Source organism: Nannobrachium achirus (genome assembly GCF_963921795.1).
Source record: "Nannobrachium achirus genome assembly, chromosome: 8".
Lineage (NCBI taxonomy): Eukaryota > Metazoa > Chordata > Actinopteri > Myctophiformes > Myctophidae > Nannobrachium > Nannobrachium achirus.
Window position 1 is genome coordinate 4092419 of NC_137817.1, and position 25173 is coordinate 4117591.

General features: G+C 42.9%; 1 protein-coding gene across 1 annotated transcript; it reads left to right on the top strand.

Annotated features, from left to right (window-relative positions):
• Positions 1-1656: 1656 nt before the first annotated feature.
• Positions 1657-24930, top strand: LOC308290345 (ATP-binding cassette sub-family F member 3-like). Its single transcript, XM_080732143.1, has 20 exons — positions 1657-1735; positions 2841-2988; positions 6097-6173; positions 6867-6922; positions 8360-8457; positions 9715-9837; positions 11571-11837; positions 14033-14113; positions 14226-14285; positions 14394-14450; positions 15148-15170; positions 15812-15867; positions 16191-16391; positions 17758-17834; positions 18149-18193; positions 18837-18969; positions 19821-19909; positions 21861-22085; positions 23017-23104; positions 24516-24930. The coding sequence occupies exons 1-20, from the start codon at positions 1663-1665 to the stop codon at positions 24672-24674; spliced, it is 2136 nt and encodes a 711-aa protein (XP_080588269.1). The 5' UTR covers positions 1657-1662; the 3' UTR covers positions 24675-24930.
• Positions 24931-25173: the final 243 nt, after the last annotated feature.

Genomic DNA, 25173 nt, shown 5'->3' on the forward strand with positions numbered 1-25173 from the left:
GTCCCAGACAGGGGAGACCCCAGATGAGTAGGGTAATGTGCAACATTGTTTTCTCACTAAACAGACTAGTAAACAAACCAACAAACAAACAGTATAAGTGTATACTATACGGGGTATCTGCACATTTCCTAAGTTACAATTGCATTACTTTTAAGACTAAATGTAATGCCTGCTTGTCAGGGTGGAAGGTCCCCAGTTCAAATATGATCATTTTGGGGGTCTGCGGGTGGCCTGAAAGGTTTGGAAACCCTTGGACAAGGCTACAGAATAATCAGTTTAGATTTACGCTTTCCCTGTTTATTGAGGTGATGCAACTTGCAAGCAAAACAATAAATATACTGAAATTATTATAGGCTTACATTTGCAAAGGAACAGTAGAAGGATGAATAGAGTAGAGTGAAGGACATAGCTTATTATTTAAAGTTGTAGCCTACTTAAAGGGGAAGGAATCAAGGAACAACCAGCCATTTATCATTATTATTAATATTTGTTGTTATAATTAATAAATACAGTCTCTTTCTGCACAATGACCAACATACACCATTACCTGCACAATGTCTCCCTCTACAGGCCAATCAATGGAAATAATCTATTTTATTTGATCTATTTATATCTGTCTGTCTGACTGTCAAAATACAAACTTTTAGATCTTTTTTTTTTCTCTTCTTTTTTAAGGTATAAGCACAGTATTATGATATAACACTATATTATGATTGATGATACATTGCTATCATTGATCAAGTGTTCAGGGGTTTCAGTCTCCAGCTCTTAACAGAAAATACATTTGGCCAACTGCGAGCTCTGGTCCATAGCGGTTATTCTATATACTCTATGGTTAGAAGGCATTAAAGGAGTAGTTCACCCCCAAAATGTTTTTTTTTCTATTGATTAGTCACACCACGGAGAATTGAGTTCAATAATATATTATATATATTTTGTATTTAATAATAATACCACTTTATTTGTATAGCACCTTTCATGACATGAAATGCAGCTCAAAGCGCTTTACAGAGCAGAAAATGAAGCACAAGTGCTTAACAGAAAAAATACACATGATTACAATAAAGCAGAGAAAAAAATTAAAACATAAAACATTGAACACTGAAGAACATTTTGTCGCATTCCTGAGACAAAAATGTACAATAGTAAATTTACCCCCAAATGCATGGGATGGGGACCCAAATACAAGGCCCTTGGTGGGGACCCAAATGCATTTGTGTGAGAATCAAGGTAAGTTTAGGCTACTTGACCCTTGACCCTAAATGTACCGCCATTGATGCTGACATTTGGGTCCCCATCCAAAGAGATTCTATAATCTATGGCCTTATTTGGGTCCCCATTTAGGCCCATGTATTTGGGTCCTCATTCAGAATCAATGGGGGTATTACATTTACTATAATCATAATGTTTTTGTCTTAGGAATGCGACAAATAAAATAAATAAATAAATAAAAATATTTAGCTCAAGTCTCCATGGTGTGACTAATCAATAGGAAAAAAAATGTCATTTTGCGAGTCAACTACTCCTTTAGGGAGAAGAAGACTACATTACCCACGATGCAGCAGCCACATCCTCCCCGAGCCGCAAAGCCTTGTCGCATGTTTGCGCCTGCGCGTGGCAGCGTGCGTCTCGTCGTCAGTCAGTCAGTGAGGCCGGTGTATCATGGCGACATACGTGGAGATCCTGAAGAGAGAGTTCCCTCACATTGACACCGAAGTGTTCGACTATATCACAGGTAAGGGGGGCCGCGGACCCCTCCGCCTCAGGCTCACACTCTATTCTAACCTTAACGTGTTCCTGTGGAAGACATGTTGTTCGCTTTTTGACCCTTTTTTCAACCACGTGAAGCCCGGCCGGCCAGCCGGTGTAGCTGCCGCTGCTGCTGCTGGGAGGCTAAGTGGAGTCTGTGGCTAAAAATGAATGATCATCAATGACTGTAGCCTAATAATACCACCATATAGAGGAAATCTATCACTTTTATTGTTAATATGTGGAGCTAATTAGGCAGTGCACGTTGAGAAACACGTTACATGTGTTTAGTTTGTGTTCCATTGGAAATAAAGAGGGTTTTTTATGTATTTCAAGGCACCCCTCCTTCCCCTTCCCCATTCTAACACTGACTGGACTCAAGATAGACTCAGTAAAGTAAAACAGGAGGAGGATGGGTAACCACCACTAACCAGCACATTTAAGGTTGGTTAGGTTGGTAGCCTTTCTTGAGAATAATTATGGTCAGGCAACGTTAAAGGGACATGCCACCCAAAACATTGTTTTACCAACCCAAGATAGACTAATCCATGTTATGTTCAAAGCCAGGTGACTGAGTCTGACAGCCAGGGCAAACCTCTGATGGAATTGTTTTATATCTTATCATCAGGATAGGATATAAAACCAGCAGTAGGCCTACTACTAAAGCCCCTTTTCCACTGACATGGCCCAACACCACACCACTCCACACATATCATATAAATCCAGCAGGACTAGAGGTCCTGGTAGGAGATAAAACCAGCAGTACTAACTAAGAGGTCCTGGTAGGATATATCCTGAATGGTTCCCAGCTCCCGGTGAGCAGGTTGGTGCCTTGCATGGTTTCCTCTGCCACCTGTGTGTGAATGGGTGAATGTAAAGTGCCTTTACTTGGATAAAGGCGCTATCTAAATGCACCATTTACCATTCATATCATCAAACATCTGCCCACCCTTGACCCACACTACTACACATGTCTTTGAACTGATAAATGTTTGTAGAAAAGTTTCAAACTGTGTGTGTGTGTGTGTGTGTGTGTGTGTGTGTGTGTGTGTGTGTGTGTGTGTGTGTGTGTGTGTGTGTGTGTGTGTCAGGTGTGTTGGGAAGTGGCGGTGCTGACTTTGAGGATGGGGAGGAGATCTTCGATGCGGTTGGTGGAGTCCTACAGGGATCCTGCTCGGACAACAAGAATGAAGACGACATCAGAGACATCTGTTTCCAGATGTTCGACACGCTTAAACTGTAAGACAACTACTAACTAACTTGTAAAAAATAAATCTGTTGGAAACAAAAAGGATTGGGTGGTTGGCTAATTGTGGGCTCACCTGAAAGGCACTATGTTATCTTCATTATTTATAGGGTGAGTTCCGTCATGTGAGTTCCGTCGCAGACAGTACAAAGGCAGGGCCCTTAGCCAATGAGGTGCTATCGAGTTGCGGAAAAAACATCTGGTAGTGGTGGTAGCTGGAGTATTGGTTGAGCTTCACATGACAGTTAGCATGTTAGAGAAACTAGTCAGGTTGGCAACCAAACCTGCAATCGGTTATATTCTTGATGTAGAAAACTGCAACTAGCCAGAGCATTCTCTTATCAGAGTATTCTCGTATCTATTAAGCCAGTCTGGATCTGTGTGGAATGTTATGAGCTTGACACAATGTCAGATCTTTGGAAATCTGACATATAATGTCAGATCATGTTCCCATTTGTGATAGGTTGAGATGGAAGTAACAGTGTTGACCAAAGCGGATGAAGCAAGGAAAATAAAATGATGATACAATTATGAGAAGTGCATTATGCACTGGAGTATGCGCTGGCCACAGGAATGGCCGCGGATCGTAGATAATAGTATGCCCTAAAAATTATTCTAGAACACACCACTGGTTGTTGGCAAGTGATGGAAAGCGTCTGTGGACAAAAATCTCCTGTATTATTAGGTGGTGTGCACGTTGTCGCGTCGAAGAAAGTTGTATGAAGATGTCGAAAGCTGATTAGAGCTCTCTGGTTGGCTGCTTAGCCTCGCTAGGAGGGTTGGGGAGTAGGGACCCGTTCTCAAATGCAATACATAGGTAGTGCTTGGCTTGTGGTAAATGTATTTTGTCTGAATACAGCGCATATCCATTGATACAGCTGCTAGTAACCCCAATAGTTTAACAGCCGGTAGGCTAAGCCTGGGGGATAAAAGGACTGTGACGCGCAACTAAAAACACTGACATCCACAAAATCGCTCATACGTTTTAAAATGCTTTACTTTAGAATTTTCAGTGACACCAATCATTACAATATGCGATCAAAATACTGCAATAAATATGTGTGTGAAAATAAATTAGCAGTGAGCAAAATGACAACAATGAAAGTGCGATATTAAGCTATGAAAGTGCTCTAGTGCGGTCAACAAAAGTATCAGTCCCCCAGCTCAGCCTACCTCCATGGATACAACCAGCCTTGAAGGTGAGCATGGGAGAACTATTTTGTTACCTCTGAGGCCACCTACAGAGACACACCCATGAAACGAGGTGCCAATGAGGTTCCTCCATCAATAGCCAATCAATTACCCAATCAATCAAGTGCCCAAATACCATTTAACCCAGTTTGGCTCCTACATCCATGGTATAAGTATCGCTACCTGCATGAGTGTTCAAAATACAGACTCAAAAGCTTGGGACACTGTGCACGTGTATGGCGGGTCTCATTCAAACAACAGCTGTCCGATTTTCTCTGAAACAAAACAAAGTATATATGCCCGCCGTATCTTTAACTTAACCAACCGTATTAACCAATATCATGAGCAATTAACTCCTGCATTTCCTTTAAGGCCAAATATATCTATAAAATCACTGAAGTGACCGGTGGTATTCTGTAGCCAACATTGTAAACCCGAATTCTTCCTCTCCCACAATTTCATGGTACAATAGATCTACGGTATACGGATAGATTGAAAATGATTGTGAAGATGAAATGTTGGATTACTTTGTGGATGCGCAAGGCTTGTGGTGGCTACGCAAACAGAAACGTCAGGCTAGTGTGCCATTCATTCCCTAATCATTCTAGCTATTTATTACATTGATCATTAGCTGAAGCAAAATGATATGGCCGTGTGCGCATTGCGCTGCTGCTTGCTGCAGGCCCACAGCGTTTATTGTTTTAATTAACATTACATTGTAATAAATACCAAAGTTATGACACAGCAAAATAGCCTCAATATAGATAACCTTCACCTTGTGCCCATGCCCTGTACGCACCCTGCAGTGCAATAGTTATATGTTGAAAAATACATCAACCCATAGGCTATTTTTAGCACCTTAGTAGCCTATGTAATGTTTTATCACACCTTTGAACTGACTGATCTCCTGACTTCTTTGGTCTGGCACTGGCAGTCTATAGCAGCGGTTCCCAAACCTTTTTGTCTCCCCATGAATATTTTTTTAATCCGAGGCACCCCTACATTTTCACTCTCAGCACCTTATATTTATAGCATATAAATATATATATTTTGAGGGGTCCCCAGTCCCAGATGAGTGAAGGACAGCTTTGTTTTTTTTACAACAAGGGTTCATATTTTAGATAGTCAGAAAAGAAAAGATGAGTGTTAGAATGTTTTCATTCACTTCTTTCTGTCGTTTTAGTGATTTTAACGATTTTGATTGCAAGTGGCTAAATATGTCTTTTTAGACACAATAAGCCCATTCCCAAGATGCACCGCAATCTTTCATGGGCAACTGTGACTTATGGGGGCTGGTGTAAATGGTAACAATGAAATTGCCAATTTATTGTGTCTAAAAAGACATATTTAGCCACTTGTACCCATGCCCCCACCCACTGAAATCAAAATACTAAAATCGCTAAAACAATAGAAAGCGGTAAATTAAAACATTTTAACACTCATCTTTTCTTTTCTGTAATTAAAATCTAAAATATGAACCCTTGTTGTAAAAAACTAAAGTTGTCCTTTAACTTAATGTGCAACATGGTTGTGTCTCAACAGTAAACAAACCGACATAAAGTTTAATTGTAGAGGGTATCTGCACATTTCTAAAGTGACAAATTAAGGACTTTTCAACACCTCTAAAATTACACTTTAAACAATGGCCAGATTGTCAAATATTAGAAGCAGAAATTGTGAAAATAGCCGATCTACATGCTCACAATGCCTCGCAACGTGAGGCGTTGTGATCATGTAGATCGGCTATTTTCACAATAGAACCGTGTTATACAAAATGTAATGGCTCAACTCTTAGTGCTTGTCAGGGTGGGGGGGTCCCCAGTTAAAATATGATTCTTTTTGCGGGTCGCGGCCTGAAAAGGTTGAGGACCACTGCTACAGTAAGTGATGAGGTGTTGTTGTCTCACCAGGAGCGGTAATGACAGATCTCACCACCAGATCAAGCTGGACGCACCGGTGCAGCTGTCACAGATATCTACTCCAGATGGTAACACACACACACACGCATGCACGCACACACGCACACACACGCACACAATTCAATTCAATTCAAAGGGCTTTATTGGCATGAGAAAACATACGTTTACATTGCCAAAGCAGAAGTGTACACAATACAATACAATCAGAACAAAATATGTACAGGTGAAAACAGTTTTCATGCATCACAGTTACTTGCAGGCAGAGCAGGGATATATACAGTGGTTTTTAAGGTGGTTGGATTCCATTTGATATCCTTCTCCTATCACAGCAGCTCACGAATCTTGCTGCTATGTTTGCACATTGTTTGTTGTTTGCACACGCACACAGACACACATGGACACAGAATAAACATACCTCGTACTATGCATCCATGGGACCGAACCCCGGTTCTGTAAGGAGGACCTGGCTTCTGGATTTCTTGGAATCTGAGAAACAATTCCTCAAAGTCTCAGTCCTCAGCGTATCATTTCTCTTATTGATACTGTACTAGTGGTAGTAGTGGGTCCTCCTAACTAGAGTACGAATACGGCCTAAAATGCTGATATCCGTGAGCGTATGCCATGGACCATTAAGCAGCATCAACAACGGTCTTTGTATCAATAAAAGTTAACGATTCCCATACCTTCTCATCAATAGTGCCTGTTATCTATATCAATTGATATTTGTCATAATGTTGTGTTTTACTGTCTCCTCTCCTCAGTGTCAGCAGATAATGATATTCAGGGTATTTGGATGGTGAAGAGGGGGCAGAATACGGTAAGAAATATTATATCTCTATTATTCTAGTATTAACTTATGTGTTTCCACTAACAGTCCACTGTGTTATAATTGTAATATAACTAACTTCATTATTATAATTACTAAGGATGCATGATTTACTATATCGGAACTCAGAAGCTGAGTAACAGGAAAATGCAATTACTATTATTGTTCAGCTTATAACTTTAAACCTGGTGTCCCTATATCGCAGTGGTTCCAAAGTGGGGTCCCCCAGGGGTCCTTGGAGGGGTTCCAGGGGGTCCCCCAGGGGTCCTTGGAGGGGTTCCAGGGGGTCCCCCAGGGGTCCATGGAGGGGTTCCAGGGGGTCCCCCAGGGGTCCATGGAGGGATTCCAGGGGGTCCCCCAGGGGTCCTTGGAGGGGTTCCAGGGGGTCCCCCAGGGGTCCTTGGAGGGGTCCAGGGGGTCCCCCAGGGGTCCATGGAGGGGTTCCAGGGGGTCCCCCAGCGAAATGTGTTACCGTGGCTATTTAAAAAAATCAGATGTACAAGCTCACAGAGCGTCACTTCGTGCCGGTCGGCAAGCTTGTACATCTGCTATTTCTTAACATTTTTTTTTTAAACATTCTAAGTGTTTGAACCTTTTTGAATAATAAAAAATAAATAAAATACAAATCTGATGGGGGCCCATGGCCAGATATCAATTTTGGGGTCCTTGACATGAAATAGTTTGAGAACCACAACCACTGCAATTGGGCGCGAACTTCCAGGAGTGGCTGAAATCCTTGCTGGACACATGGAGGGTGGATAAAGTCAGACCTAGTAAAGGCATGAAGACAATCTTAAAACTTAAAGAAAAGCCTGCATTTGCACAATGCACAGCTATTAATTTGTCACTACGTGCTCAAAATAAACTGTGCTAAAAAAAAGAAAAAAAATTGAAACTTACTTTGTACTGTGCTTAAAAAAGGGAAAACATTGGAACTTTGCTAAAGAGAAAAACGTACTGAGAAAGCTATTCATTTGTCACTACTGTGCTCAAAATAAAAACTCGTACTGATTATCAGTTAAATTGTTATAGTTTGGATATGGCTTTGGGCGTATTATGCTGCATGTATTATTGTAATGGATCGGTAGGTAGTAGGTACAGTATTGCTTTGCACTAAGAGCACTAACGTTCATATGCTCTTTCATACTTAATATTATTGAGAGGGGCGTTTCCGCGAGGCGGGTCTTAACTCAAGCCTTGTGGGTTTAGGAAACACGCCAATTGGGCATGTCACTATAGGGTAAATCTTCAAAAATGATGCATTGTTTTCACCAAGACTGCTCCATCTCTCTCTCTGTCTGTCTGTCTCTTTCTCTCTCTCTCTCTCTCTATCTGTCTGTCTTTGTCTGTCTGTCTGTCTGTCTGTCTGTCTGTCTGTCTGTCTGTCTGTCTCTCTCTCCCTCCATCTGTCTGTCTGTCTGTCTGCAGACAGTGGATGCTAAGAAGCTGGGGAAAGCAGAGGCCAAACTGAAAGCCAAACAGGGGAGGAGAAATGAGAAGGATTCTCTGAAGCCATCCACTCCTGTGTTAGTGGAACACACGCACGCACGCACATACACATACACTGAAGACATCCACTCCTGTGTTAGTGGAACACGCACGCACATACACACACACACTGAAGCCATCCACTCCTGTGTTAGTGGAACACATGCACGCACATACACACACACACTGAAGCCATCCACTCCTGTGTTAGTGGAACACATGCACGCACATACACACATACACACAGCCATCGTCTCCTGTGTTAGTGGAACACACACACACACACGCAACCGTTATTGCGGTTTTTGCCCTAGTAGTGAATTAAACTGTCCTGTAAATCACATTAAAGCATCAACCCTAACCTTTAAAAAACATGTAAAAAAGGTTACAAACACAATCAAGAACTTTAAACAAATCATACCTTTTTTGGCAGTTAGTGCTGCTAAATCGTATCTCCAATGCATGATCCTATCACACATTGAGTACTGTTTCACAAACTGGTCTTGCGCAGGTATAATGACTCTCAAACCCATTGAACAGCTATATAAGAGTGCGCTTAAGGTATTCGATAGGAAACCCCACTCATATCACCATTGTAATATTCTTCAGAGGTACCGTTTTTTGAGTTTCGCTAATTTTAAGGTTTTTAAACAGGTCAGTATCATATATAAGACCCTAAATGGTCTATGCCCACCTCCCCTAAAGGAATTCATAAAAAGGAAGCCTGATAGAGGACTCAATACTAGAGCAATCACTAGAAGGGATTGCGAAGTACCGTACCGGGTAACCGCTTTTGGAAAAAACACCCTTTCAGTGCAGGGATGTTCAATCTGGAATGACCTACCTCTAACAATAAGAGACTGTTTGTCATTTCCATCCTTCAAGTTCAATCTAAAAAAATGGTTAGTTGACAATCAAACCTGTGACCATGTATAGTTCTAAGAGTACAGCTCATGCCATGTACGTATATTTTTAACTATCCTTTTTTAATGTAGGGTACTGTTAGTAATATGTGTTGTTTTGTTTTTGTTTTTTTCTTGGTTCAGGAAAAATAGTATTTGTATGTATGTTATTAGGCGCCCTCTCCTAATGTAGGGTTACTGTTTGTTGGTATGTATTGTTTTGTCTTCATGTGGGGACTACGGATGAAATTTAGCATTCTTGCTAATTCCGGCTTATTTACATTGCATTCATGTAGTGTTCATTAATATGCATTGTCCCGTCTAAATAAACAAATAAAGTAAAGTAAAGTAAAGTAAAGTTCCCTGTTTAAATGTAATAAACTTTCCTCTCAGGGTTTTGGAGGAGGCGTCGGCCAGTCAGGCCAGCAACAAGAAGGACACCAGAGTCGACCAATCGGGGAAGAATCGTAGCTACGACATCCGCATCGAGAACTTTGACGTTTCCTTCGGCGAAAGGTGAGTCTCTGCTTCCGTGGTGACAAGTTTCAAGCACAGTTAGGTAAACCTGATTTAGTTTCTCTAGGTCGTCCTCAGACGAGCCTTCCATCGTCACTTCCAGTCATCCTGGTTCTCCATACATCCGGCCAGCTCGTTGGTGCTTTGTGCTCCTGCGTCTTCCTTGAGTACATCCACGTATGTTATTGTGGGACGTCCTGGTGACCGGTGCCCATGTGTTGGTTCCCACAGCAGCAGTTTACTGGCTGGCAGCTCCTGGTGTCTTTGGCAGTGTCCTGCAAGTCTCATTCTCCAGGCTACTATTTTATCGCTCACCCTTAATATTCCAGCATACAGATTCTTGTTGGTGACATGTACTCTTGCTGATGTTGAGCACTACACGTAACATTCTGGTGTAGCACCCGTCTAGAGACTTCTGCAGAGTTGGCTTCCATACACTGGCCATGCCATTCGGAGCCCTCCATGCAAGTGCCTTCCTCACTTTAAGATCTTGCTCTGTTGAGTTGACCCATGAGCCCAGGTACTTGAAGTCCTTGACCTCCATCAGAGCAGTGCCTCCTGTTGTTGTGAGAGGTGGATGTTCCGTTTGTATCTTAGTTTGATGTTAAAAAACTATGTTAATACGTGTCTAATAGCTGAAACACAGAAACACATTATGAAGTTTACTACTTCATAATGTACTGATGAATGCTGGATAGCTGAAACATCTGTCACCTTTCCTGAGGCGTGGAAAAATAAAATGAAGAGATTTAATGGAGGATGTACTTGTATATCAAGCCGCCTCACCCTTCCACAGATTCCGTGTCATCCTATTGGATAATTTTAAAGGACAACTTAGTTTTTTTTACATCAAGGGTTCATATTTTAGATTGTAATTAAAGAATATAAAAGATAAGTGTTAAAATGTTCTTTCTATTGTTTTAGAGATTTTAATTATTTTGATTTCAGTGGTTGGGGGCATGCGTGGCTAAATATGTAATTTTACACAGAATAAGCCCATTCCCAAGATACAACGCAACCTTTCATGGTTAGATGTGACTTATGGGGGCTAGAAGTGTTACTGTAAATAGCAATAAAGAAACTGCTGGCTTATTGTGTCTAAAAAGACATATTTAGCCACTTGTATGCATGCCCCATTTGTATGCATCCCCCCACATTTTAGCATGCTAAACGTGATAAACCAACAGAAAGAAGTAAATGAAAGCATTTTAACACTCACCTTTTCTTTTCTCTAATTACAATCTAAAATATGAACCCTTGTTGTAAAAAAGCAAAAGTTGTCCTTTAAAGAGGTGGTGCCATACACATTTGTACCTTTTCTGTTTTGTGTGTTTTGTGTCTATGGAGTTAACATTACTCTAATAGAACACAGGGTGGGGTTATAATGTACAGATTTGTCTTCCCTGTGTATTTTTGGTTTCTTCCTGTAAGCTGAAAACCTCGGAGTCAAAAGGCTCAACTGAAAAACACTGAGTTAATGACATCATAAACTCAGCCATTCCCCTTTTACCATTCACCCAACTTCAGCTGGGTCACCACCCACCATGACAACCAGTCATACTTAATGACCTGGTGGGTGTGGCCACATAAAACCATAATTTGAACACTTTATGTACACATTTTTGGAAAAAGACTTCCTTCTAGTAATACTTGATCGTCATGATCGTTTATGTTTTGATATTGTTGAATGAACAAAGATGTAATATTTTCACATTGAACTCTTTAAATCCCAGGTCCCTCCTGCAAGGGGCGGAGCTAAGCCTGGCGTCGGGCCGGCGCTACGGCCTGATAGGTCGGAACGGGCTGGGTAAGACCACCCTGCTGAAGATGCTGGCCAACCGCAGCCTGCGCGTCCCGGCCCACATCTCCATCCTGCACGTGGAGCAGGAGGTGGACGGGGACGAGACGCAGGCGCTGGACAGCGTGCTGCAGAGCGACACGCTGAGGGAGGGGCTGCTCAACGAGGAGAAGCAGCTCAACGCACGCATCGCCAACGGAAGGTACGCTGTAGGCCTGGGGCGGTATGGACATTTTGTTACCGCGATTACCGTCTTCCTATTTACCGCCGGTACTGCGGTAATTACCGCACCCCCGTATCTATTAATTAAGGTTCGGCGATAAGCCAAAATATTGCAATCATCTTCCCAAAAGTCGCCTCTCCACAGTGGAGAGTCCGGTATGTATTAACATCCTTGTGTCGAGTGGATTACAGAGAAAGTTTATGCTGCGCCGTCATAGAGTTGTGCTCCGTACTCTACTGCCCTGAGTGTGCACTGTGTGCAGGTCTGTGTCTGAGTGACGTATGTGGCTTCCAACGTGTGGTACACGGCCCAGAGCAGAGCGGCATGGAGCGCATGCGGTCCTCGCTTCTCCCCCGTTTTAAAACTCGCTTGTTTTCCAATAAAAAATAGACCTTTTTTTTGTCTTTTTACCGCGATAAGCACAATGACACCGCGGTAAACCTCGGTATACGGCGGTACGGCGGTTACCGCCTCCAACCCTAGTACGCTGACTGGAACACCGTTTATCTGTGTCACTTACACGATTATGACATTTTACATGACGATTAATTGGCACTCAAATAATTGCGATTAACAATTTAATTGTGTTTTTGTCGTTGACAATTACATTTTCTGTTTGGCTTGTAGACTTTGAAGTTGCACATGGTAGATATGACACGTAACCTAAATATACAAAGAAATTACTGACATATTTGACAACTTCATACTTAAAAAAGAACATTGATAGTGGAAATAGCTGATCTACAAGCTCACAACGCCTCGCGATGCGAGGCGTTGTGAGCTTGTAGATCAGCTATTTCCACTATTTTTGACTTATATGAACATGGAAACGATTATAACTATTATTAAAAAGAATCACGATTATGTCAAATAATCACGATTAGACGATTATGTGATAATTGTGACAGCCCTAGTGTCACTTACATTTGAAGAAAAGATAACGCACATCAGAGGCGCCGCCGCCTGTTTAACGGAAAACTACTGTGTCCCCCCCTCTTTTCCGAAGAGGGGGGATTCTTGACGCAAAAATAAATACATAAATCACCTGCGGAGTTGCCCGTGATCTGTGAGTGAATCCCTCTGATGTTACTCGCCAAAAACAGCAGATCCACAAGCATGATGACACATAGGGAGCCTGTAGGTCGTCTATATTCGGCAGGCGACACCATTTCATTCATAAATTAGCAGATTTCTTCCCGGATTGATTTAGCTCTACTAACGTTGATGTGCTGCAGCTGTTCTCAGTCTCCAGTCACCAGGAGCTCATTACGTTACAGTATCTCACATGCTGTAAGTGAGTACACCCTTCTCATTTCTGCAAATATTTGATTATATCTCTTAATGGGAAAACACTGAAGAAATGACACTTTGATACTATGTAAAGTAGTCAGTTTTACAGCTTGTAACAGTGTAATTTTTATTGTCCCCTCAAAATAACTCACCACACAGCCATTAATGTCTAAACCACTGGCAACAAAAGTGAGTACACCCGGGACCCCTAAGTGAAAATGTCCAAATTGGGCCCAAGTTTCAATATGTTGTGTGGCCACCATTATTTTCCAGCACTGCCTTAACCCTCTTGGGCATGGAGTTTACCAGAGCTTCACAGGTTGCCACTGGAACCCTCTCCCACTCCTCCATGACCACATCACAGAGCTGGTGGATGTTAGACACCTTGTGCTCCTCCACCTTCCGTTTGAGGATGCCCCACAGATTCTCAATAGGGTTTAGGTCTGGATACATGCTTGGCCAGTCCATCACCTTTACCCTCAGGTTCTTTAGCAAGGCAGTTGGCATCTTGGAGGTGTGTGACAGTGTCTGGGGCCGTTATCATGTTAGAATATTGCCCTGCGGCCCAGTTTCCACTCAGAACAGGCCTCAACCATGGTGAGGCCTGTGTGCTCAGTGTCACATCCAGAGGTTGTCTTTGGAAAATAGTGGTATGACCGCTGCCAGCATTGCTGCAGAGGAGCTGCTCCTAAAAGGTGTGAGAAGCTCAGTCTGAAGCAGGATAACAGTGGCTGATGGATTCATGAACTAATTAAATTACAGAGGTAAAGCATAATTATGACAACACTAAAGTCTCCCCATTGTGTGTGTGTGTGTGTGTGTGTGTGTGTGCGTGTGTGTGTGTGTGTGTGCGTGTGCGTGTGCGTGCGTGTGCGTGCGTGTAGTGCTGAAGGGACAGAGAGCATTCGACTGACTGAGGTTTATGCCAAGCTGGAGGAAATAGAGGCAGACAAGGCTCCTGCCAGGTAACCATGACATCCAATCACTACAGCAGCAGTTGTCTTCTGTCATCATTTAGTGACAGACCCAGACTCATTTGTCATCCTGTGTCACATGGTTTCTGTCTCACCCAAACAGAGCGTCCATTATCCTGGCCGGTCTGGGCTTTTCTCCCAAAATGCAACAGCAAACCACCAAGTAAGTCAGAATCATCATGAACTATTTTCACATTGCCAATAATCATTACCAGTATATTAATACATATGCAGTATAATAACTGATAAATCAACTCTGTGTGTTCGTCAGGGAGTTTTCTGGAGGCTGGAGGATGAGGTTAGCGTTGGCCAGAGCTCTGTTCGCACGGTGAGTCTCCACAACTTAAACTTTGGCTGCGCAAAATTACACTGTAGACTACTTCATAATCAGTCAACAGTATCTTTGCTCAGTATTCACAAATGAATCACACTTGATCGTGTCACGCACCGGAAATAGCAGATCTACAAGTATAAATCAGGAATCATTATTGCCCGGGTTAGTGTTGAGTGCACAGTGGAACATTATTATTGATCTGATTGTGAGCTACTGCTGTATGAGCACTCGGGTATCAGCCCTAGTTATCAACAGTTTGCTAAAAGGGTACAGTGGTACAAGTGTATGCAAAAGGTGCTAAAAGGATAACACAAATTGGGGTCCTGAGTATTCAATTCATAGACATTTAAAGACAAACAATAATATGCAACACATCATATATTTGTGTAATACAAAGTTGTGGGTCTAACAGCATTTCTTTGATTGATTGAAGACTTTATTAGAAGTTTGCATAGGAAAAGGTACAGTTTCATGACGGTACAGTTCACTGGTACAAGGTCTACTAAAAGGAGATCCATGAAAAGACTAAGCTTATTTCCACAGGAAACCATTTAAGTATCTCATATAACATTGAATGACAGACGAATAGAACACAGTACTATGCAGTAGATATGCAGTAGATATTAGATATGCAGTAGATACTATGCAGTCGATATGTAAAGATATGTTTCTTAATTTTTCTTTCTTTTAGACCTGACCTCCTGTTACTTGATGGTGAGTAAAATACTGCATGTATAGTTAATATGAATCCATGTATTGGTGTTATGTAGTAAACTGTACATACGATGTGTACTCTTACACATGTGTACACATACAGTAACTGTTCTATACTGTATTGGTATTATACAGTTTGATGATGAGCAGGTTGCTGCCTTGCATGGTATCCTCTCCACATGCAGGGTGTGAATGAGTGATTTAGTTTTTAGTTCCACAAAGTACTATCAGTATTGGTTATCAATGGTTCCCAAACGTTTTACTCCGTGACCCAAAAGAGAAATTAGATGTTAAATTAGCAGATCTACAAGCTTACAACGTGTCGTTTCGCGCAGCGTTGTGAGCTTGTAGATCGGCTATTTTCACTACTTCTTATTAACATATATTTTCTTATTTATGGAATTTCTTTGATTATTATTTTATTTATTCATAAAATTACTTAGAAAAATCTTTTTCTTTTTTATCATGATTGATTATTATATATTTTTTTATATATGTTTTGAAAAAACAATAATTAATAGCTAAATGTAGGAAACCAAAAATTAAGGGACCCATAAAAATGTGTCCGCGACCCACAAACGGGTCCTGACCCAGTGTTTTGGAACCAGTGGGTTAAATCATGTATGTTTTGTGTGTTCCAGAGCCCACCAACATGTTGGATGTCAGAGCCATTCTGTGGTTGGAGAACTATTTACAGGTTTGTTTATTACCTCTCCTACACTGTCTGTCTGTCAGCTGTCCCACTGTATAGGCCTGTCCATAACCTTTCGTCGGAAAAGGTCCAGTTGGACTACAAAATGACATCACTCGCCACTTCTGAACACCGAATCAGAGTTGTGAAATGTGCACGTCGGAAAGTCGCAACATTTCGGAGGTTTCGGAGATACTGTGGACAGGCCTTTAGTCTCTCCTACACTGTCTCTCAGCTTTCCTGCCGTCTGTATTTTAAAGTGTGTGTGTGTGTGTGTGTGTGTGTGTGTGTGTGTGTGTGTGTGTGTGTGTGTGTGTGTGTGTGTGTAGACATGGCAGAAGACCATCCTGGTCGTGTCTCACGACCGTAACTTCCTCAACGCGGTGGTGACGGACATCGTCCACCTGCACTCGCAGCGCCTGGACAGTTACCGTGGCAACTACGAGAACTTTGTGAAGACCAAAGAGGACCGACTGAAGAACCAACACAGAGAGTATGAGGCTCAGGTCCAATACAGAGAACATATACAGGTACTGTTAGTTTACTACCACTATTAACTACTGTTAAACTACTACTACCAGTAAGACTCCCTAATCGGGATATAAGCGACCGTAGGTCACTTATCTCCACAAATAGGGCAAAAATGTGTTTTTCCAAAATCTTCCTGATCCATGTTGATGACATGAGTGTAGACATACTGTGTAGTGATTTTTGTGATTTTAGGGCAAAATCTGTAGGAGCAGTGCCCAAAAATGTGTTTTTAAAAATCAGCCTGAAGGTGGCGCTATATGGGACAGATTCATGTTGATGGGATGAGTGTAGACATACTGTGTAGCAATTTGCGTGATTTTAGGGCCAAAACTGTAGGAGCAGTGTCCAAAAATGGGTTTTAAAAATCTCCGCGTTGCCTTGGCGGACGAATAGGTACCGGCCCCGGCTCTCCCGGACGCTCCTAGCCCGAGTTACGGCATTTTATGTGCGCTGCAGTGGCAGGGGGTCCTCCACTGGGGGCGCCACCACTTTTGCATCCGTTCTGGAGCACCAGGAGTTGGTGGTCCCCGGGAATTCCCCGTGAGCAGCCCCGCTGGGGTGGTCATTTGGTCATTTTTGCACATTTGGTAATTTTTTACATCTGGGGGTCCCCCAGGGACCTGGGGGTCCCTGGGGCTCCGGGGGTCCTTGGAGGTTGTAGTTTGGCAGGTAAGGAGTGTGTGTGCAAAATTTGGCATGGATGGGGGCAACGGTTGTGGAGATATGAGCAGGGCAAAAGTGTGACTGACTGACTCACTCACAGACAGCCTGTGGAGGTTTTGGTAGTAAATGCGACCTACGGTCGCAATGAATGCTCATTATGTATTTGTAGCCTACTTAGTCATTTTGATAGTAGGCTAATATAGCAAATATAGACACTTACAGCATGTGTTGCCTTCATTATGAGGCTTATAATTATTTTTTTTGCGGCTCCAGACAGATTTGTTTTTTGTTTTTTTGGTCCAATATGGCTCTTTCAACATTTTGGGTTGCCGACCCCTGGTCTATAGGATAACGATGGACCCAATCTGAGTTTCCAGAGGTTCTTTTTTTCGCCACTAGGGGGGCGAGAAGAACCTCTGGGCCAAAACTATGATATTCCTGGCCAGGAAGTTGCCTCCCAGGCTCAGAATCTGAGCTGGGACAATACAGGAAGTAGAGCCCTGTGCAAACCTTCAAAACATTCAGAATAGAAATCAACCAAAAACACTACAACAATATGCAGCAGCCCATGTTTCAAGGTGAATCCTACCAGACTACGATGGACCTAACATCTGTCTATAGAACATGCTATGGAAATGACATCTTAAACATTGTGGTGAAGAAAACAAACTGTAGTAACATAAAAACATGATGTGTTGTCAGGTTTTCATCGACAGGTTCCGCTACAACGCCAACAGAGCTGCTCAGGTTCAGAGTAAACTCAAACTGCTGGAACGACTGTGAGTAAACGACCACCTTGTTAACATGAGTAAACCACGTCAACATATTGTTAACATGCTGGTTAAATATCCTTATGTTAGTTAGAGGATCTGTCATTCCCCCAGTCACATTGTTTCACTGTGTGTGTGTGTGTGTGTGTGTGTGTGTGTGTGTGCGTGTGCGTGTGCGTGTGCGTGTGCGTGTGCGTGTGCGTGTGCGTGCGTGCGTGCGTGCGTGCGTGCGTGCGTGCGTGTGTGTGTGCGCGTGTGCGTGTGCGTGTGCGTGTGCGTGTGTGTGTGTGTGTGTGCGTGTGCGTGTGCGTGTGCGTGTGCAGGCCTGAACTCAAACCTCTCGAGAAGGAAACCGAAGTGACTTTGAGGTGAGTTTAACTTCAGTTATTTTACTTCAGATACTGCTGTGCATGAGACATTGAAAGTACCAACATGTTTGCAGATTGTTCTTCGAAGCCCATGTTAAAATGTTGACACAAATAACAAAGGAACAATTGTTTTGTCATGTGGTCAGATGGGTGGGCCGTGAACCATTGTCAAGTGTGCCCTGATCCAGAATAGGTTGGAAACCGCTGGTGTAAATATGTGTTGTATAATTTATAGGGATGGGATGATATGAAAATATCATATCATGATTATTGTGACCAAGGAAATCGCGATTTACGATATTATCACGATAATCAAAATGTCCCCAACATCCATTATCCTGGAGCGGAACATTTGCCCAAAAAGTGCAGATCTACAAGCTCACAACGCATCGCGTTTGCGACGCGTTGTGAGCTTGTAGATCAGCTATTTTTGGGCAAAGAGATTTGGTAAAAAGACTGTATCAAGTACGTATATTATAAGTGCGTTTTTACCAATAGAGGGTTTAAGTGGTACTGGATATGCAGCTCGGCAAATAAAAGGTGAATTGATCCCAGTGCATGACGGAGGACGATTTCACGATAAATTAATTTCGATTATATCGCTTATCGTCCCGTCCCTAATAGTGTGTGTGTGTGTGTGCAGGTTTCCAGATAACTTTGAGAAGCTGTCTCCTCCCATCCTCCAGTTGGATGAGGTGGAGTTCTACTACAATCCTGAACACACGCTGTTCCACGGACTGAACGTCTCTGCAGACCTGGAGTCACGCATATGTATAGTAAGACACGCACGCACGCACGCACACACACACACACACACACACACACACACACACACACACACAGACCAAACTCAGCTGCACAAGAGAAAAAAAGCAGGATTTACATAGGGTACGTGGATGGGGTGTAAGCCCAATACTGTATATTTGAAGTGACAGCATTAGTTCATGCAGGACATGGGAGTCACCGCCCAGCCGCAGTCAGATGTCAGTCAGCTCTGTTCTCATTCCTCTCTCTCATATCTGCTGGTCATTACATCACATGACTGTCATACTCCAATCAAAGCGCTCACTCAGTAGGGAAGGATCCTTTAAATACGGCTTGCTTTCTCTACCTATGCTTGGTTTCCGAAGCTTCGGAAATCATTCGCTGCAAGCTGCCTCCTCCTCCACCCCAGCCTCCACCTTTTGATCAGTCCGGCTAAGCTCAAATACTGTGATTTTGTCTAAATTACATTTCAATGTATTGCTATTGTTCTGCTGTTGTCTCCCTATGGGGGGGGGGGGGGGCATTGCTTAGCGTTCCCTGGTTTTGCTTTGCATGCATCAAAAAGCTTGCACAACATTCAGGGAACATCTCCGAACGGAAGCCCTTTAAACGCCAAGATTAACTGTATTCCATTTATGCAATAAATGGTTGAATCTTTACTAAATTCATATAAATGCCCAAAATAGTGATGCCATATTTGAAATTGGTTAACATAAGTGTGTGTGTGTGTGTGTGTGTGTGTGTGTGTGTGTGTGTGTGTGTGTGTGTGTGTGTGTGTGTGTGTGTGTGTGTGTGTGTGTGTGTGTGTGTGTGTGTGTGTGTGTGTGTGTGTGTGTGTGTGTGTGTGTGTGTGTGTGTTCAGGTTGGGGAGAACGGTGCAGGTAAAACCACCGTGCTCAAGCTGTTGATGGGAGAACTCACACCAGTTAACGGGATGAGACACGCTCACAGGTACGTCTAACGAAACCTCCTCTCTCCATATAATAACTTTTTATCCCTGGTAAATTGACACCCTACTTTATCATACTACGGCGTCACACAAAAGTAGCAGATTTTGGAGCTTGCAGATCTGCTACTTTTGATACTTTCACATTTGAATCCTGAAAAGTAACAATTTGTAACATATGAGGCTTCCACCTGACAGAGACGTTATGACATGTTCATTACAGTCATGTCTGCTGTACTGTCATGGTGCCGTGAGATCATTTGATAATATTTGGAATTCATCGATATCACTACGTCAATATCACTTCACTATGCCTAGTAAAACAGACCTGATTTGCACTGTACCTGATGAGTTCTTTTTCCATCTACGACAACACTCTTCACCAAAAATAGCTGATCTACAAGCTCACAACGCGCCACGCTGTGACGTGTTGTGAGCTTGTAGATCGGCTATTTTTGGTGAACCTTCTCCCCAGAATAGGCATGCTGGGGTTCAAGTGGTTAAACATCAAATATAACAGTTAGTTAGTTATTTTCAGTCAGTTCTGATGGAAACAGATATTTTTCCAATAGGATGTAAGGTTCTAAAACATTAACCTTGTAACTCAGGGGTGCCCTGAGTCAATAAAGTTTGAAAAACCCTGCTCTAGACTATGCAGTGATATGCAAGATTCCTATTTTACATGTTGTAGGTATTTGAGTGAATACTCTGACATACTGTATGGTTATTAGACAGGTGGACACAGACCTTCGTTAGGCTATTGCTTCATACTGTTAACTGTCTCGCTTGTAATGCAATACCATGGACTTGTGTGTCCGAAAGGTCTGTGGTTCAAATAGAGATGAAAGGACAGACTGTTCATATTAGGAATGTCTCCTGAATTCTGATGATGGAGGCAGGATGCTCTTATTGAAACACTTTGTGATAAGAATAGATTTCACCTGATGGTATAAAAGTAATCACCCAGGAACTACAGTACATGGCAGCTTCTTCAGACGCAGCTTGTGAGCTTCTTCAGCAGCCTGCTCGTAATAGATTAGACCCAGAATGTTGCTGCGACCGTAGGTCGCAGATTAGTTGCGACTGTAGGACGCAAGTTTATTATGAAAACGGTCACAGCTTGTCTGCGTGTAGCTCACGCTGTCACGCCTGATACTGTGGTTCTATGGGTTTGTCTGTGGTTCTATGGGTTTGTCTGTGGTTCTATGGGTTTGTCTGTGGTTCTATGGGTTTGTCGCTCTGACATCATGCATATTAGACAAACTAATATACTGTATAAGCGTATTTATTTACCCCACTTTGAGAAACCACTGCCATAGAGTAAACACAAGGGAGGGTGTTTTGATGTGGGTTGGGACTCGGAGTCTGTTCCTAGAAAGGGAGCAGAAACTGAGAAGGCCATGTCACCCAGGATGGATGCTTGGTCACCAGGACCAAGCCGACCTGTTTTAACCCAGTAAGACCTGAGAGTCGATTCTACAAATGCCTTCTTCTAAATCGGTAGTTCTCAAACTTTTTCATGCCAAGGACCCCCCAAATTGATATATACAGTATACGTATAGCCGCAGACCCCCCATCTGAAAAGTTTTGTGCCGGGGACCCCCAGAAGAGAAGATTTGTGTTAATAAATTCAAACGTTTCGAAACACTTTGAAGATTTTAAAAAATGGCAGAAGTGTGGAAATCTATGTCCCATTTGTCCGACTAAGGGTTAGGATTAGGTTTAGGCATAGTTTTACTGAGGTTAGGATTAGCGTTCACCAGGTTAGCATTCACCAGCGTTGGACAAATGGGACGTCGTAAACTACACTACTACACGCCCCAATGAAGTGACGTGCTGTGAGCTTGTACATCTGCTATTTTTAAATGGCCAACGCTAAAAAGAAATGTATTCAAAAGACTTATGATGACTGAACTAATTCAACACTGCTTGTGTGATGTGCATGGTGTCCTGTAGGAATCTGAAGATCGGTTATTTCAGCCAACATCACGTGGACCAGCTGGACCTGAACGTCTGCTCCGTAGAGCTGCTCCTCAACAAGTTCCCGGGGCGGAACGAGGAGGAGTACCGCCATCAGCTAGGAGGGTACGGCATCACGGGGGAGCTGGCCACCAGACCCGTAGCATCACTGTCTGGAGGACAGAAGAGTAGAGTGGCCTTCGCTCAGATGACCATGCCCTGGTAAACAACACAACACATCGCGATTTACGATATTATGGCGATAATCAAGCTATCCCCGACATCCATTATCCTTGGGCGGGCTGAACATTTGTCAAAAAATAGCCGATCTACAAGCTCACGTGTCCCAACGTGAGGTGTTGTGAGCTCTTAGATCGGCTATTTTTTGACAAAGAGATTTGGTAGAGAGTGGGGGAAAAAGACTGTATCAAGTACGCATATTATAAGTACCTTTTACCAATATAGGGTTTAAATGGTACCGGATATGCAGCTCGGCAAATAAAAGGTGAATTGATCCCAGTGCATGACGGAGGACGATGCCAGGATGAATTAAATCTCCAGGATACGATTATCCTGAGTGTTTTTTATCACGATAAACGATGATATTGCTTATCGTCCCATCTCTAGATGCAACACCACGATAAAACAAAACCCTGGTAAACAACATATTAGACACATGGTTTCAAGTTGCCAGACTGATTTCAGTCATTTGGATTCCATAGAAAATGATAACCTTGAAAGAGGCTATCTGCAAGCTCTCAATGCTTCACTTGACGCTTTGAAAGGTTGTAGATGGACGAGTTTTCGGTTCTTTTTTTATGATTAGAGCATTTGAAGTGGTCAAACTTAACCAAAACATAATAATTTTACATTTTGTGTTAATAGTTTATGAAACGGCGCTAGCGTGGGGGGGAGGGGAGGGGGGCTCCTTTCAAATTAGGATTTGGCCATAAAAGATTTTCGGTCGTGAGATTTGAATTGTCTAGGACGAGTGGATTTTTGTCCTGGGGTTTTTAGCGAGGGTTCTGTCAGCATCCCTGTGTTGGCTGATCTGAGTCTGACCTCTGTCCTGTCCTGTCCTGTCCTGTCCTGTCCTGTCCTGTCCTGTCCTGTCCTGTCCTGTCCTGTCCTGTCCGTCCCGTCCGTCTGTCAGTCCAAACTTCTACATTCTAGATGAGCCCACCAACCATCTGGACATGGAGACCATCGAGGCTCTGGCCAAAGCCCTCAACAAGTTCAAGGTAAGAAAATAACAATTAAAAACATCTGTTTAGACCGTAGCCTCTTATGAAGGTTTTCAAATGTTCATAAAGGCATTGACACACATATATTGTCCAAAAGGTTGTATGTACAGTATATAATACAGTTATAGCATCTCTGTCAGGTGGAAATCTCATGTCCGAAAAGGTAACTTTTCACGATTCAAATTCAAAAACTGCGAAAGTAGCAGATCTACAAGTTCAAATCATGGCCCCTCCCGCCGCATTTTTAACATGTGGATGCTTTTGATACTTTTAGTTTAGATCAGGGGTCTTCAACCCTTTCAGGCCAAGGACCCCTTAGTTGAGAGAGAGATGAAGCAGGGACCCCCACAACCTGTTCATAGATTCCATATAGTTTCATCGTTTGACAGCACAATCATCAGTGTATTTTGGATTCATGTCAATTTTGTTTTCAGATATTTAACCACTTGAACCGTCAATACTTAATAAACTTGACCTTTCACTCTGTACTTAGTCTGCTCTTTTCCCCCTCTACACCAAAGATCTGCTATTTTTGGCTTAAGTTCTCAGAATATGGACACTAGAGTTCAAGTGGTTAATATAAAAAAGGGGAAAAAATGTTCTATTACTCAGTTTTGGAGGACCTCCTGTAGTAACTCTGAGGACCCCCTAGGGCAGGGGTGGGCAACTTTGATGGTGGCGAGGGCCACTATATTTCCACCTTCACTCCACAGGGCCACATTGCATATTGCTACGTCCTACTTTGTCATTCGAGTATCTCATACAAAAGAAGCAAAAAATAGCAGATCTACAAGCTCAAAATGCATCACGCTGCGATGCGTTTTGAGCTTGTAGATCGGCTATTTTTTGCTTCTTTTGAATTGGAATCCTGAATATTATTTTTTTATTTTTTTATTGGAATCCTGAAATGTAACATTTTGATTTAATTTCAAACACATTTAATGATATACTCGTGTTAACTTTATGAACTTGAATACAAATACATTGAACATAAAAAAAATACATTTTAATACTACTATACTAGTCATTAGGCTACTAATATAGACTGAAGGAATTAAAGCAGGTCATGTTTGGAATTATAACAGCTGAAATCAATAACATATCAGTATTCCGGTATCAACCTGCGGGCCGCGTTAAGTGAAGGTGGGGGCCGCATGTGGCCCCCGGGCCGCCAGTTGCCCATGTATGCCCTAGGGGTCCCGGACCCCTGTTGAAGACCCCTGCTTTAGAGCAGTGGTTCTGAAACATTTTTTGGCTGCAGTCCCGAGACTCCCGACCACAAGTTTGAGAACCACTGAAGTAGGGCTTTCATTTACGAAAAAACACAAAGTTAAAATATGTAAACGGGAGGTTTCTAAATGTACGGTTCCATCCTAGCGGGTTGTAACTCCTCCCCCTTGTCCCCCAGGGGGGCGTGGTCCTGGTGTCCCACGACGAGCGTCTGATCCGCATGGTGTGTCAGGAGCTGTGGGTCTGCGAGAGCGGCAAGGTGAGACGGATCGAAGGCGGCTTCGACGAGTACCGCGACATCCTGCAAGAACAGTTCCGCAAGGAGGGCTACCTGTGATTGGTCGAGCGGCCCCGGCAGCCAATCGGCGTGCCCCGCGCCTCCCCGCCAGCGACCAGGCCAACCAATCGGCACAGCCGCAGCCTGACCCCCCTACTCTGACGGCAACTGACTCGACAGCCAGCCGCGTATATAACTTAAAAACATAACATGAACCAATCGGACATGGAGGAACATGACATCATTTCCCAGCGTCAACCCCCAGCCACCCACCCTCCCTCTCTCTTAGTCCATGGGCCAAACAAGATGTCGGTATCCGAAAGGTGGCAAAGGTTACCATGCATTTTTGAAAAGCTCTATATCTGTAGACTATATTTTGGGTTGATAACCCTTTCTGAGACACTGCTAAATTGGTGTTATCAGCCGCTAGAGTTGATGTCCCATTAACTTAATATACAGGGGGAAAAAGGCCAAAAGTTAATCTACTTTAAGTGGCACATGAGGGGTCAAACTAGGGGTTTTTCATGATTCTGAATCCATTGCAAGCATCTGTTTTGCA